A 13,822-nucleotide genomic window follows, 5' to 3' on the forward strand; every position below is an offset into this window, starting at 1 on the left:
TCTACAGAAAAAGAACGAACAAAGTGGAAAGTTTTCCTCCCGTTAGTCACAGTTCGCTTAAGCATAGTACTAAGAAAACACGGCACTGGCACAGTGTCTAAACGAACGAGTAAGGTGCACTAGTATTTTAATACTTCAGACGACTTGTGCGCGCTGCTTGCCAACGAAGGAGAACATAAAACCCCCTGGACATGCCTCAAATGAACGTAGGAACTAAAAAAAGGAAGCATTAACTCCCAGCGTAAGGAACACAAGAGCAATAATTGTCGTCTGGCAGACACGGATAAACTGGCGCATACGCGTCTGGGCGACCCTATTCCTCACGGTCTTGCCTGGCTTATGCGTAAATTCCACCCTGATTCGAGCTGAAGATCTCCCCAAAGAGCTGTTCGCGCAGTACAATTTCAGGAGATAACATTGAATAACATGGGAGAAGGTTCCTCAATAAACAAGTCATCGACGTGCCTGTGGAACGCATACATACAAAACTACAGGGCCGCACGCTATTGGCATAGCATCAGTCACACGCCTCCTGTACAGATCGTGTGCAAGCAATGCCGCCAACCCACAGTTCACTTCTGTGGAGGGGTTATCCACAGCGATGTATCGATATGAACTACAGAATGTAATGAAAAGTTCAATTTTTATATGTTTTGTAGTTGTTGGATACACGGACAACATGTGAGTCACAATCCATTTCCCACCATACATTTTGAAGCGTACGTGGATTGACCAGCCCGAGCACTATAGAAATGCTCGTTTTGAAACCTGGAATTGGTTTTTGCAAAGGTCTTTCACGTAACCCCATAAAAAGACATCGATGTATGTCGAGTCCTAGTTCGAGGTGGCCGAGGGCAAAATGTGGCAGCCGTGCGGTCTAAGGACGCCTTGACACAGTTCGCGCGGCTCCCCCCGTCGGAGGTTCGAGTCCTCCCTCGGGCATGGGCGTGTGTGTTGTCCTTAGCGTAAGTTAGTTTAAGTTAGGTTAAGCAGTGAGCAAGTTTAGAGACCGATGACCTCAGCAGTTTGGTCCCATAGTGCCTTAACACCACCAAAATACGGCGACGTCACGTGCAGTACGTTTGCAAGATGTTGATTTATAAATATGTGCGCACCTATATACCCCTTTGCGGAGGCGCTCTAACTTGCTGAAGGGTGTAAGGCGTGCAATATGCATAAAATTGTGGCATCGGCCACCGCTTAAGCATGTCCAGATAAATGAGTCTTATAATACCTAGGTCATTGAAGAAAATGGCTTGGGCAATGTTTGTGCAGATCCCGCACAGAACATTTTAAATTTCGGTGAGTCATGCTGATGCTTAATTACACATGAAATTTTTTCTGTAACCCCTATTTGAGGGTTAGGCGATAATCTTGTCCCTTCTGTGTCACGTTGCCTCCTCGTGCGTTGTGTTCCGTGGATTATATTGGAACGAAACGCGAATTCTTTCAGCGTTTTGTGTTGATACACGTGGCAGGTCGGTACTTCTTCCTTTGCAACAAATATTCTGTCTCTACAGACTGCCGATGCCATTTGGAAGTGCTTGAGTGAATCGCATTTTCAGGCTACACTTACAATATACAAAAAAAAAAAAAAATAAATAAATAAATAAATAAAAAAAATAAAAAAAAATAAAAAAAAATAAAATTAAAAAAATGCGGTGTTCGATTTGCAAGTGCATAGAATTTCGTGCTGCAAAATAATTTTTCTACGTCAGTTGAAACTACGTTTACAGCTCAGTTAAGGTACCCCGAGAACATTATAACAAGAAAAAATAATAATAAGTTCGACGATTTGCTACGAACAGAAATTATGAGCATGTCAGTCCATACAACTGGTACTTTTGATAACCAAAAATCATAATTTTTCGGGTGTATCTTGATAACGGATAAAGATTGTCGAAAACAGGAAAATGATATTTATACATAAATTTCTAAAGAGTATACAGTTAAAATTTGAATTTTTTGCTATGGTTAGCTATTTAAATAATTGCGGCCACGGTATAAAAAACGGCTAAAAACTTGTTTTCGAGGTATTCTCAGGAACCACTCATGAATAAATGTTGCTTTTATAAGCCGTCTAAGGTCGACCCTGCACCACATCTAATACGCAAGAACCAACCGATTTGCTCAATTTGCCTGGGCCGGAGAAAGTGCATAGTGTATAAACTTTGACCCTGTGCTGTAAGACAGTTATAGTATGTCCCTTCTTCCGACAGGTATACAAATGGTCGCTAGACCAAGGAATATTCAAAACACTTGACCCCTCATCTCTGTGACCAATAGTACGCTATACAGTACGACTTTTTCCACCGTGTACAAACTCTACGGATTGATAGATGAGAGGATACGGAACAAAATAAGTCTAATGAATTTATGTCCGGAAATGCATGGTTTCCATGCTAGAGACCATATTTTGTTGCAGAGGCTGCGGTCTAACACGCCGTGTACCATGCAGCCATATCTAGTGTGCCTGGTTTCCTCCTAGAGGATGGTACTGTTCCTCACACGTCATGCCCTAGTGCCCTCTCCTGCCACAGAAATTGGTAACGTTGTGTTCGATTTACTTCTCTTGCTGACTCACCTTATAGTGGACGTGACACAGAGTTGTATGCAATTGGGGTGTACATGTGTATTGGTGCGACTGTTTGGGCAGCCTTTACTGTGACATGCGTGTTTCATTTTACCTGAATTTTTACCATATACTTCTACAGTGATGAAATACCTGTCAGCTCAATTGTCTATCTACATCTAAGTGATTACTCTGCTATTCACAATAAAGTGCCTGGCAGAGGATTCAATGAACCACCTTCAAGCTGTCTCTCTACCGTTGCACCGCCTATAAAATGACTTTGTCCTGGAGGATGTTGCATTTTTTCTGGCTGTGCACAAGTTGCCTCTTGACCTGATGGTTATGGGTCTCGAACCAGTGCCACCAAGGTAGACCTCTTCTAGGGTACTTCCATCCGGCACTCCAGGCGATTCCGAGGGTCCTGGATTCGGCACTGCTCACCTGCGTGCCAGGCCTACCACTCACGCCACTGTGGCGTAAGCCTGCCGACCTTCGGAAGCGCCTACCTTGCACCAGCACTGGCCACAGCCTTCCACTGAAGCAAGCATTACAGCCTTGCGTACACACACACTGCAGTGAGCCCAGCACACAGCTACGAGTTTCGCTGAGGAAGCAACCACTGCCTGGGTAACCACGCACGCCGCCGAGACGCTGTCATCAATCGCTATACTGGAGACTTCCAGCACAAAGAATATTATTACTGATTGAGATCTCCCGACTCTGTGCTTGCCGTGCTACTGACAGAACGCAACACGCCGTTCTGGGACAGAAGCGACGTCTACACATCCAACACCATTACATTGTCAATACGAATAATCATATTCCAGGACACCCACTGAGGATCCCTTGTTTAAAATAAATAAATAAACATAAAAAAGATCCGGGTGCTGAAACTAATAAAAAAATAATTTGCACCATGCAAGAGTCGTTTTCTTGCTAACCACTGTATATGGTTCTCGGGCGAGACGTGGGATGTCATAGTGAAAACTCCACAGACTGACGGCGTCGCAGTGGGTAGTCCCTTGTCACCCATTGTGGCTAATCTTTTCATGGAAGACTTCGAGGAGAGAGCACTCCAGTCGTCGGATTTGAAACCTACGTATTTTTGGCGATATGTGGACGACACCTTTGGTATCTGGCCTCACGGTACTGCATCGCTGAATGTTTTTCTTGAGTACCTTAACTCGATTCATCCCAACATCAACTTCACGATGGAGATGGAGAAAAACGGCGAACTTCCATTCCTGGACGTGTTGGTACGGAGAAAAGAAGATGGCACATTAGGTCACGCAGTGTATCGTAAACCAACACACACTGACTTATACTTAAAGGCCACCAGCTGTCACCATCCTTCGCAACGAAGTGGCGTACTTAGGACGTTGGTTCACAGAGTACGAGCCATATCAGAAACAGACAGCTTATCCAATTAGCTACTCCATCTGCGTACCACTTTCCAACACAATGGATACTCCGAACGGGAGATTCGCCGCGCCCTACACCGGAAGCGGGTTACCCAACGTGAGGAATTGGAATAAGGCCAAGAACAAAGAGGAATGGTCACCTTGCCATACATCGGCGGTGTCTCTTTAAAAATATGAGCATTATTGAAGAGGCATAAAGTTAAATGTGTCTTTCGTCCGCCGACAGCCTTGGCCTAAGAAGACCCGGTGTTTACGAGATTCCTTGTAGCTGCGGCATGTCGTACATCGGACAAACTTGTCGCACTGTAGAAGAGAGATGTACTGAACACTGACACTACACTCGTCTGGAGCAACCAGAGAAGTGTGCAGTGGCCGAGCATTGTCTCAGTACAGGCCATTCTATGAATTATCAACACACCAAAATTCTCGCATTGACGAGTTCGTACTGGGACAGTGTTATTAAGGAAGCAGTGGAAAAACGTAGCTCGACGAATCTTTTAAACAGAGACACTTGCTTTCACCTCAGTGCAACTTGGGATCCAGCAGTGGCCATGTTGAAGTCGCATCGAGCAGAGAGGAGTACGATTTAATGTAATCCATTATGGAGTCGAGGTAGCAGTTGTCGTTGTACTGGTTATCACTGTTAGCATTCAACCGCGATTCTTATACATATATTTTAACAACGCGTTTCAAGAGACAATGCTCTCATCATCAGGTTGTAAAGTCTATGTCATGAAATTAAACGGACGAAAAAGACAAAATACCATCACAAACAGTTGGGAAGTCCATAGAGTAAAACAGAATTAAAAGTATATTGGACTGTGGGTTCTCGTCTTACATTGAAGTTGTTGACCCAAGTCGATGGCCGTCCCATAGCTACCAAGTATGCTGTCGCACTGTGCCGGCTCAGGAGCTGTTGTGGACTGACGTGCCTAGGTCTTGTGGCGTGGTTACAGCCGTGTGCTTGACAGTAACGCTATGCTATTGGGCGCCTTATTTCCTTATTGCATTGGTCTGCCATCGTTAGCCTCTCGCAACTCCGTCAGTGACATGCTACAAGTTTAAAGTGGTATATATGCGGCCACGCCGCAACACCTAGGCACGTCAGTCCACAACAGCTCCCGAGCCGGCACAGTGCGACAGCGTACTTGGTAGCTATGGGACGGCCATCGACTTGTGTCAACAACTTCAATGTAAGACGAGGACCCATAGTCCAATATACTTTTAATTCTGTTTTACTCTATGGACTTCCCAACTATTTGTGATGGTATTTTGTCTTTTTTTTTCTTTATTGTGATTTTGATCACCTTATACAAGGCGGGCTGTCAGCAGCAGAGTACGCCGCTCTTCAGCCTTGAGTTTTACAATAAGTAATACATGTAGGTGGCACAGAGAGTACAATCAAAACGGCGGGCAAAAAATGTAGACACTAAAAAACAAAAAACATGGAGCCGTTCACGCTGGACGAGAAACCTCACTAACACTAGTTGACACGGCGCACATAACAGGGATGATGGCGAGGGTACACGTGAACAGTGGTGGCGTGACGGCGAACAAACACTAAACACAAACGAAGGCACAAACACGAGACACTGATGGCGATGATCTCCGGCGCGCGAAAGTTCACGTAGCGTGAGCGAGTCCGGGGACCTGCCAAGAGAGGAGGAGGGGGGTTGGGGTGGGAGAGGGAGAGGGGAGAGCAGAGATGCCATGGGCAGAGGAGATAAAGGAGGAAGGGGGAGGGGAAGCCCGGGGGAAGAGAGATGGAGGAAGAGGGATGGGGGGAAAAGGAGAGAGAAGGGAGGGAGGGTGCCTAAAGGAAAGGACACCGGAAGTGGGGGGGGGGCAGGATCAAAGTTGATAGGAGGGGTAGATGGAGGGGAAGAGGACATCATCAGGGAGGGGGAGCTGGCAGAAGCCACCGTGGGAGAGGGTAAGGAGGGTGGAGAGATGGAGACCGGGTGGGATGTGGGAATACTGGCGCGGCAGCGGGGGGGGGGGGGGGAAAGGATGAGCGAGACAAGTGGGTGAGGGGGATCGAGTTTGCGGGAGGTGTACAGGATCTGTATCCGCTCAAGGAAAAGGAGGAGGTGGGGGAACGGAATGAGATCGTACAGGATCCGCGTGGGGGAGGGGAGACGGATGCGATAGGCGAGGCGGAGGGCATGGCGTTCAAGGATTTGAAGGGATTTATAAAAGGAAGAGGGGGCGGAGATCCAGGCCGGATGGGCGTAACAAAGGATGCGGTGGATGAGGGGTTTATAGGTGTGGAGGATGGTGGAGGGGTTCAGACCCCATGTACGGCCGGAGAGGAGCTCGAGGAGACGGAGGCGGGAGTGTGCCTTGGCTTGGATTGTCCAGAGATGGGGAGTCCAGGAGAGGCGACGGTCGAGGGTGACGCCAAGGTACTTAAGGGTGGGAGTGAGGGCGATTGGACGGCCATAGATGGTGAGATAGAAATCAAGGAGGCGGAAGGAAGGGGTGGTTTTGCCTACAATGATCGCCTGGGTTTTGGAGGGATTGACCTTGAGCAACCACTGGTTGCACCAAGCGGTGAACCGGTCAAGATGGGATTGGAGAAGGTGTTGGGAGCGCTGAAGGGTAGGGGCAATGGCAAGGAAGGCGGTGTCATCGGCAAACTGGAGAAGGTGGACTGGGGGTGACGGCGGCGGCATGTCCGCCGTGTACAAAAGGTACAGAAGGGGGCAGAGGACGGGGCCTGGGGCACACCGGCGGAGGGGAAAAAGGTGTAGGAATCCTTGTTATGGATGGTGAAGTAGGAAGGACGGTGGGAGAGAAAGGAACCGATCAGACGGACGTAGTTTATGGGAAGGGCGAAGGTTTGGAGCTTGAAGAGGAGACCGGAATGGCATACACGGTCGAGGGCCAGGGAGAGGAAGATTGCGGAGCGACGGGAATTAAGCTGTTCGGAAAGGAGATGAGTGAGGTGAAGGAGAAGGTCGTCGGAAGAGAAGGACGGCCGAAAGCCACACTGCGTAACGGGAAGGAGGCGGTGCTGGCGGAGATGCTGGTGGATGCGTCGGGTGAGGATAGATTCCAGGACCTTGCTGAAGACCGAGGTAAGGCTGATGGGACGGTAGGAGGAGACGGCGGACAGCGGTTTGCCGGGTTTAAGGAACATCAGGATACAGGAGGTTTTCCACAGGTCGGGATAGTAACCGGTGGACAGGACTACATTGTAGAGCCTGGCCAGAGTGGAGAGGAAAGAGACAGGAGCTTCACGAAGGTGACGGTAGGTGACACGATCGTGACCAGGAGCGATGTTGCGTTTTGTGCGGAGTGTAGCTATGAGGTCCTGTGTAGTGATAGGGGCATTGAGTTCTGTGTGTGCAATGTTGTCCAAGTACTGGAAACCAGGAGCGAGGGGAGGGACAGAGGTGTCAGTTAGATCGCGGACATCCGGGAAGAGGGAGTAATCGAAGTGGGGATCATCGGGGATGGAAAAGACATCGGAGAGGTAGGAGGCAAAGTGATTGGCCTTACTAAGGCTGTCAGGGAAGGGGTGATCGTCATGGAGAAGAGGATAGTAGGGGGAGGGTTTAGTTCCGGTAAGGCGACGGAAGGCTGACCAGAACTTGGACGAGTTGATAGGTAGGGTAGCATTTAAACGGGTGCATGTCTGTCGCCAGTCCCGGCGTTTCTTAGCCGCTATTTCGTCTTTTTAGTCCGTTTAATTTCATGACATAGACTTTACAACCTGATGATGAAAGCATTGTCTCTTGAAACACGTTGTTAAAATATATGTATAACAATCGCGGTTGAATGCTAACGGTGATAACCAGAGAGGAGTACTATTGGTCATACGACGGATGACGATTCGCCAGCAACATAAATATTCTGTTGACAATGGGAGGATGGTCACGCGCCTACGCGGACGCGCATCTTTCCTTGCGGCTTCCGACAGAGGTCGCTGGGGCGGCCGATGGCAGGCAGCGCAGAGAAGCAGCGGCAGCCTCCGCGCGTGTGCCGAAGTCTTTGGTTATTCATCCTGTAAGTGGCGTTGCTGTCCTTCCAGCTATCGGTTGATATCGTCGCGATTGGCCATCGAATTTGGCGTCTCCACGCATGTGTACTTCCTGCCTAAGACTGGCATAAATAGGGGGCTCTGGTCCTGCCTTAGCAGTGTGTTCATTGCACCTGAAGATGTCGGCCAGTTGCGCTGATGAAATATTGTGGAGTTTTCACTATGACATCCGACGTCTCGCCCTAGAACCATATATACAACATGTCCGTCGGGAAAGCCTCAAGCAACACACTATAATTTAAATAATAATTTTCGACCATTGGTCTCTGCTACGTGCAGGATGAGGTAGTTACGATATCACAGCTAGGCGGTACTCACGTGGCCTTTGCTCTTCCAGTGGATGAAGAAGCCGCAGTCGTCGACCCTGAAGAAGCAGCGCGGCTCCAGCTTGGGGGCGTCCTTCTCCTCGCTCCAACGGTCGAGCAGGCATCCCTCCACCAGCGGCTGCGGCACCGGCACGCGCCACTCCAGCTCCAGCCTCTTGGTCATGGCTCCGCTCCTGGTGGCAGCGAGCACACCATCACAAGCTGGCATACGCACGAGTATCTATGCCGCTGTATCAGCCGTGCTATACTCGGATGCTAGCTCTGCTCCCTGAGGCATGTAGCTTTCAAAATTAGGCAATTAATCATTCAAAAACAGTCTTAATCGCATTTATTATTGTTATATCCTAGCCAGTAATGCCACCCGAGCCCGCTGCCAAAAGGTTGGCAGCATCAAAGTCCGGACGCCGTCCGCATAAGCAGCGCCAGCGAGACAGGAAATCGCCGCAAGTCTGCGCGCGCCACCGCTGGCTTCTGGATTCTTAAGCGCTGGAGTCGCGAGCGCTAGGACAGTTCTGTATTCGCCGCTCAGTTGTATACTCGCCACCGAATTGTGTACTTGCTAGTCAGTTGTGTGTTCATCGCAGCAGAGTTGTTGTTTGTCGTCAGCCGACGCTGACCTAGCCGCTCCGACTCGAACTAGACAGATCTCTGTAGACACGGAGTTCACTACTGTGTTTATGTATCTTCGTTAATAAAGATAAGTACCGACTTTTATTTAATCAGAGTTTTTGGGTTTTCATCTTTCTGTTCACCGTTCCAGCGGACCGGTCGGCCCGCTATTAATAGTGTGGCGGTGACTTCGTATGCCGTTTCTACAGCGAATTGCTTGTCGCTACGAACACCGCTACAAAAATTATTATACAGCCAACCGGTTTCAACCCGACGTAGGGGTCATCTTCTGGGCGTCGATATTTCCATTACCTCAAATAAATGACACCTTCTCTGTGGATGAAGAGCCATGACATACGGCTACCACGGCAACGGACGCCGTGGCCAGGGCAAAGATAACACCATACGAATACACCATCTGCTACCATGACGACGGCATCCTCGCTACACAGACTAGAGGGCGCCTGATATAGTCTTTATAAATCCATGGCAACGGCGTCCTCACCACTAGGAGTAGAGGGCGTTGTAGTCCTTCCATATTAGCCGTTTTAGTAAATTGGCCCAATGTTTTCTACGTAAATGTACGAATAGATATAATACAAGACGACACCAGTTTTTTGTGTGTCACAAATTGTTTTACTTTATATTATGGCACATAATGTAATATACTTTTACGAATTTTACGAGTTGACTACGGAACATTTGTTATTATTTTATAATTAACACTATAATTGTAACTATTTTTAAATGGAATGGTTCCGTTTTCTGTTATTTACTGTCACTTAAATTTATGTTAAACCAAGGTGACTAGTAATTACATATAATAAACTGTATTAAATGCCGTTGATCGCCGCTGGGGTTGTTGCCGTCTGTTCACGTGATCTCAGCACGCTATTTAAACCCATACGAAGGACTAGTCTCGCATAGTTTCCTGCCGTTATGTAGACAGGAGTGACACCACCAGCAGTCGAACAGTGGGTAACATAATTTAAATTTACGTAATTTTAGCTGTTGTATGATGGAATCTTTCTAACAGATACTTATAATTTCTCAGTGTAAACGCCCAGAAAATGACCCCTACGTCGGGTTGAAACCGGTTGGCGGTATAATAATAATAAATGCAATAAAGAGTGTTTTTGAATAATTGATTAATCATACTAATCACTGCTTCATCTCCACAACCATGTTGTCCAAAATGAAAAATTAGGTCCTCTGTCAGAATCAACATGGATACCGCAAACACAGAGCTTTCGAAACTCAGCTCGCACTTTTCGTCCACGAGATCCACGACTCAGCGTGATACCGTGTTCCTTAGCTTACAGAAGGCATCCGATACAGTTCCGCACTGTCGATTAGTGAACAAAACCGATGATGGACCACATTTGTGATTGGATTCAGGGCATCGTAGCAGATAGAAATCAACATGCATCTCTCAGCAACACAAAATCGATAGTGGAAATTTCAGGAATACGCCAAAGAAGTGTGCCGGGACCGTTACTGTTTACAATGTGCAGAGTGATTCAGCCGCCCCTACCTATTGGACTCATGCAACTCGCATCATGTTCAAATACCATGAGCAAGATTTTTACATTCTCTCCGTCAATATGCGCAAACTATTATTCCTACAAAAAAAATGAACAGGCGCTTTTTGTAGGAAATTTAATGTAGTTGAAGTCTGTACTGGTATGAGTTTTCGCTAGAGGCCGTAGCTTTCCAATTATTCAAGAAAAACGTCCAAAGGTGACTTTCTGATGCGTTTCTCTACAATAACTCAAAAACTGTGGCCTCCAGAGAAAACTTATCCCAGTACAAAATTTAACTACATTGAATTTCCTGCAGAAAGATCCATTTCAATTTTTCTGTGGGACTACTGGCTCTCGCGTAGCGAGCGAGAGAATTCGAAAATCTTGCGCGTGAGTTTTGAAGGCGTTACAGGTTGCTTAAAATCCTTACATAGAAGCAGCTGAACATCGCTATTTTTTATTTCAGGGCACGAAGCGTTTCGAGCCCTGGGGACACATCTTCTGGTGCTTGATCGGTCTACATTATTTTTCAGTTTTAGGTTACAACAACAACAAGAACGGCAGTAGGTTACAACTGGTCTGTTAAGTGTACATAGGTATATACAAAGTGGCACATTTTGACTACAATTATAACAAAACTTACTGGAAACAGTGTGTAATTTTTCAGAGTTTTGTAAAAATTGTAGTCACAACGTGCCATTTTCCAATACACCTATAGCTATGTTCTTTTATCAGGACCAGTAGTAAGCTAGAATTGAAAGGTGATGTAGACTGATGAAGCACATCAAGATGAGCCTCCACGGCTCGAAATATATTGTGCATTGAAAAATAAAAATCACTATTTGTGAATGAGGGAACTCTGGGTTTTATTTTTCGAAAGTAATACAGGAAACAAAACTGACAACAATGGACAAAATTAAGGTATATACCCCAGCGTCAGACAAACAGGTATAGCCGTGCATATTCAAACACAGACACATGTAAACATGCAGAATACGGTGCTGCGGTCGGCAACACGTATACAAGACAAGTGTCTGGCGCAGTTGTTAGATCGGTTACTGCTGCTATAATGGTAGGTTATCAAGATTTAAATGAGTTTGAAGGTGGTGTTGCAGACGGCGCACGAGCAATGGGACACAGCATTTCCGTGCTAGCGATGAAGTGGGGATTTTCCTGTACGACGATTTCACGTATGTACCGTGAATATCAGGAATCTGGTATGACATCAAATCTCCGACATCGCTGCGGCCGGACAAAGATCCTGAAAGAACGGGACCAACGACGACTCAAGAGAATCATTCAACGTCACAGAAGTACTACCCTTCTGCAAACTGCTGCAGATTTCAATCCTGGGCCATCAACAAGTGTCAGCGTGCGAACCATTCAACGAAACATCATCGATATGGGCTTTCGGAGCGAAGGCCCACTCGTGTACCCTTGATGACTGCACGACACAAGGCTTTACACGTCGCCTGAGACCATCAACACCGGCGTTGGACTGTTGATAACTGGAAACATTTTACCTGGTCAGACGAGTCTCGTTTCAAATTGTATCGGGCGGATGGACGTGTACGGGTATGGAGACAACCTCATGAATCCATGGAGTCTACATGTCTGCAGGAGACTGTTCAAGCTCTTGGAGGCTCTGTAATGGTGAGAGGCTTGTGCAGTTAGAGTGATGTGGGATCCCTGATGCGTCTAGATACGACTCTGACAGATGACATGTGCATAAGCACCCTGTCTGATCACCTGCATCCATTCATGTCCATTGTGTACTCCGACGGACTTGGGCCTCTCCAGCAGGATAATGAGACCCTACACACGACGAGAACTGCTACAGAGTGGCTCCAGGAACACTCTTCTGAGTTTAAACATTTCCGCTGGCCTCCAGATTCCCTAGACATGTACAGGAATGAGCATATCTGGGGTGCCTTGCAACGTGATGTTCAGAAGAGATCTCCACCCCCTCGTACTCTTACTGATTTATGGACAGCCCTGCAGGATTCATGGTGTCAGTTCCCTCCAGCACTACTTCAGACATTAGTCGAGTCCACGCCACCGCGTGCTGCGGCACTTCTGCGTGCTTGCGGGGGCCCTACACGATATTAGGCAGATGTAGCAGTTATAAATGCTCTAGTGGACAGCATCGAAAGTTACATGACACTATTCCCAGACGATGGCGTAATTTATAGGAATGTAGAAACGCCAGAAGACGGTAGCGAACTGCAGGAAGATCTGCAGGGGATCGATGATTGGAGCAGGGGCTTGCAGTGGGCACTGAAGATAAAATATACCGTATTACGCATAGAATAACAGTGCCTACACGGCCTGCATCCGTGGTGTGTTGTACGTTTCGAGCAGCCGCTCGCCTGCATTACGGCGTATCAGGACGAGACCATTGGATCTAGTGAAGGAAGAAACGTAAATCACGGCCCGAATTCGATGATCCCTTGTTCACTGCAACCGCAATTGACTATGTTGTCGGTGAACATGGAATCACAGGGGGGCGCCTACTGTGTGCCCGCTGAACGGTGCGCTCTTGAAGCACTTGTGCCTGCTCCAGCATTGTATTCTGTCGTCAGATCTGCCACAGATCGCCCCCTATCCTACTTTACCGAGTTGGGAATGCGCATTCGTCACTAAATACGCTATGTAGCATGTATGGAAATTAGTAAATAATGTAACTAACGCGAGAAAACCTCATTCACCAGAGGTGCGGCTGGAAACGATCTCATCGGAGCTAACCTCCACAATAATCCTTAGGAGATTTGTTCCTCTAATTCAACAAACAATCAACATGAGGAAGTAACAAGTGTCCAATTTCCAAGGAAATGACAAATAGACATTCGGACTCTGTATTCCTACAACACTGTGCAAACAATGAGGCAAATCATCCTGAAACGTGCCTTAAAAGCTTAAACAAGACATGCAGTTATTACAGTTTCTGTATGTTACGCTGTCTGTGCAGTTCGATGTATTCGCGATATGCGAGTACGATTATACATCAGCCGTACCATTTACTAGAAGCACAAGAAAATTTCTGCTGGACCTGGACTTGAACCTGGATTTCCCGCTAATCGCGAGTGATAGCTTTAACCACTTTTTTCTTTTCATTTGAATAAAGAAAATTACACAAAATGAATATCAGTTTCACAACATTTAAATAATTACGAGCTACAAATGATTGATGAAGCTGAATTTAATGACAAGTCCATGAACAGTGTAACTTCTCTTTTCAGGGTACCAACGTATAACAGGTTCATTCAAGAACTGAGAAAATCATCAAAAAACGCCAACAAAAAGTAACAAAGAACTGACCTCCTTTC

General features: G+C 46.9%; 1 protein-coding gene across 1 annotated transcript in view; it reads right to left on the reverse strand.

Annotated features, from left to right (window-relative positions):
• LOC124621921 (1-phosphatidylinositol 4,5-bisphosphate phosphodiesterase-like) overlaps positions 1-13,822 on the reverse strand; it is a 603,554-nt gene that overhangs the window by 484,233 nt on the left and 105,499 nt on the right. The window contains exon 2 of the mRNA XM_047147427.1: positions 8,357-8,537. Within this exon, the coding sequence (XP_047003383.1) occupies positions 8,357-8,527 (171 nt within the window). The 5' untranslated portion in view covers positions 8,528-8,537. The remainder of the gene's footprint in view (positions 1-8,356; positions 8,538-13,822) is intronic.

This window comes from Schistocerca americana, chromosome 7 (genome assembly GCF_021461395.2).
Source record: "Schistocerca americana isolate TAMUIC-IGC-003095 chromosome 7, iqSchAmer2.1, whole genome shotgun sequence".
In the NCBI taxonomy this organism is placed as follows: Eukaryota; Metazoa; Arthropoda; class Insecta; order Orthoptera; family Acrididae; genus Schistocerca; species Schistocerca americana.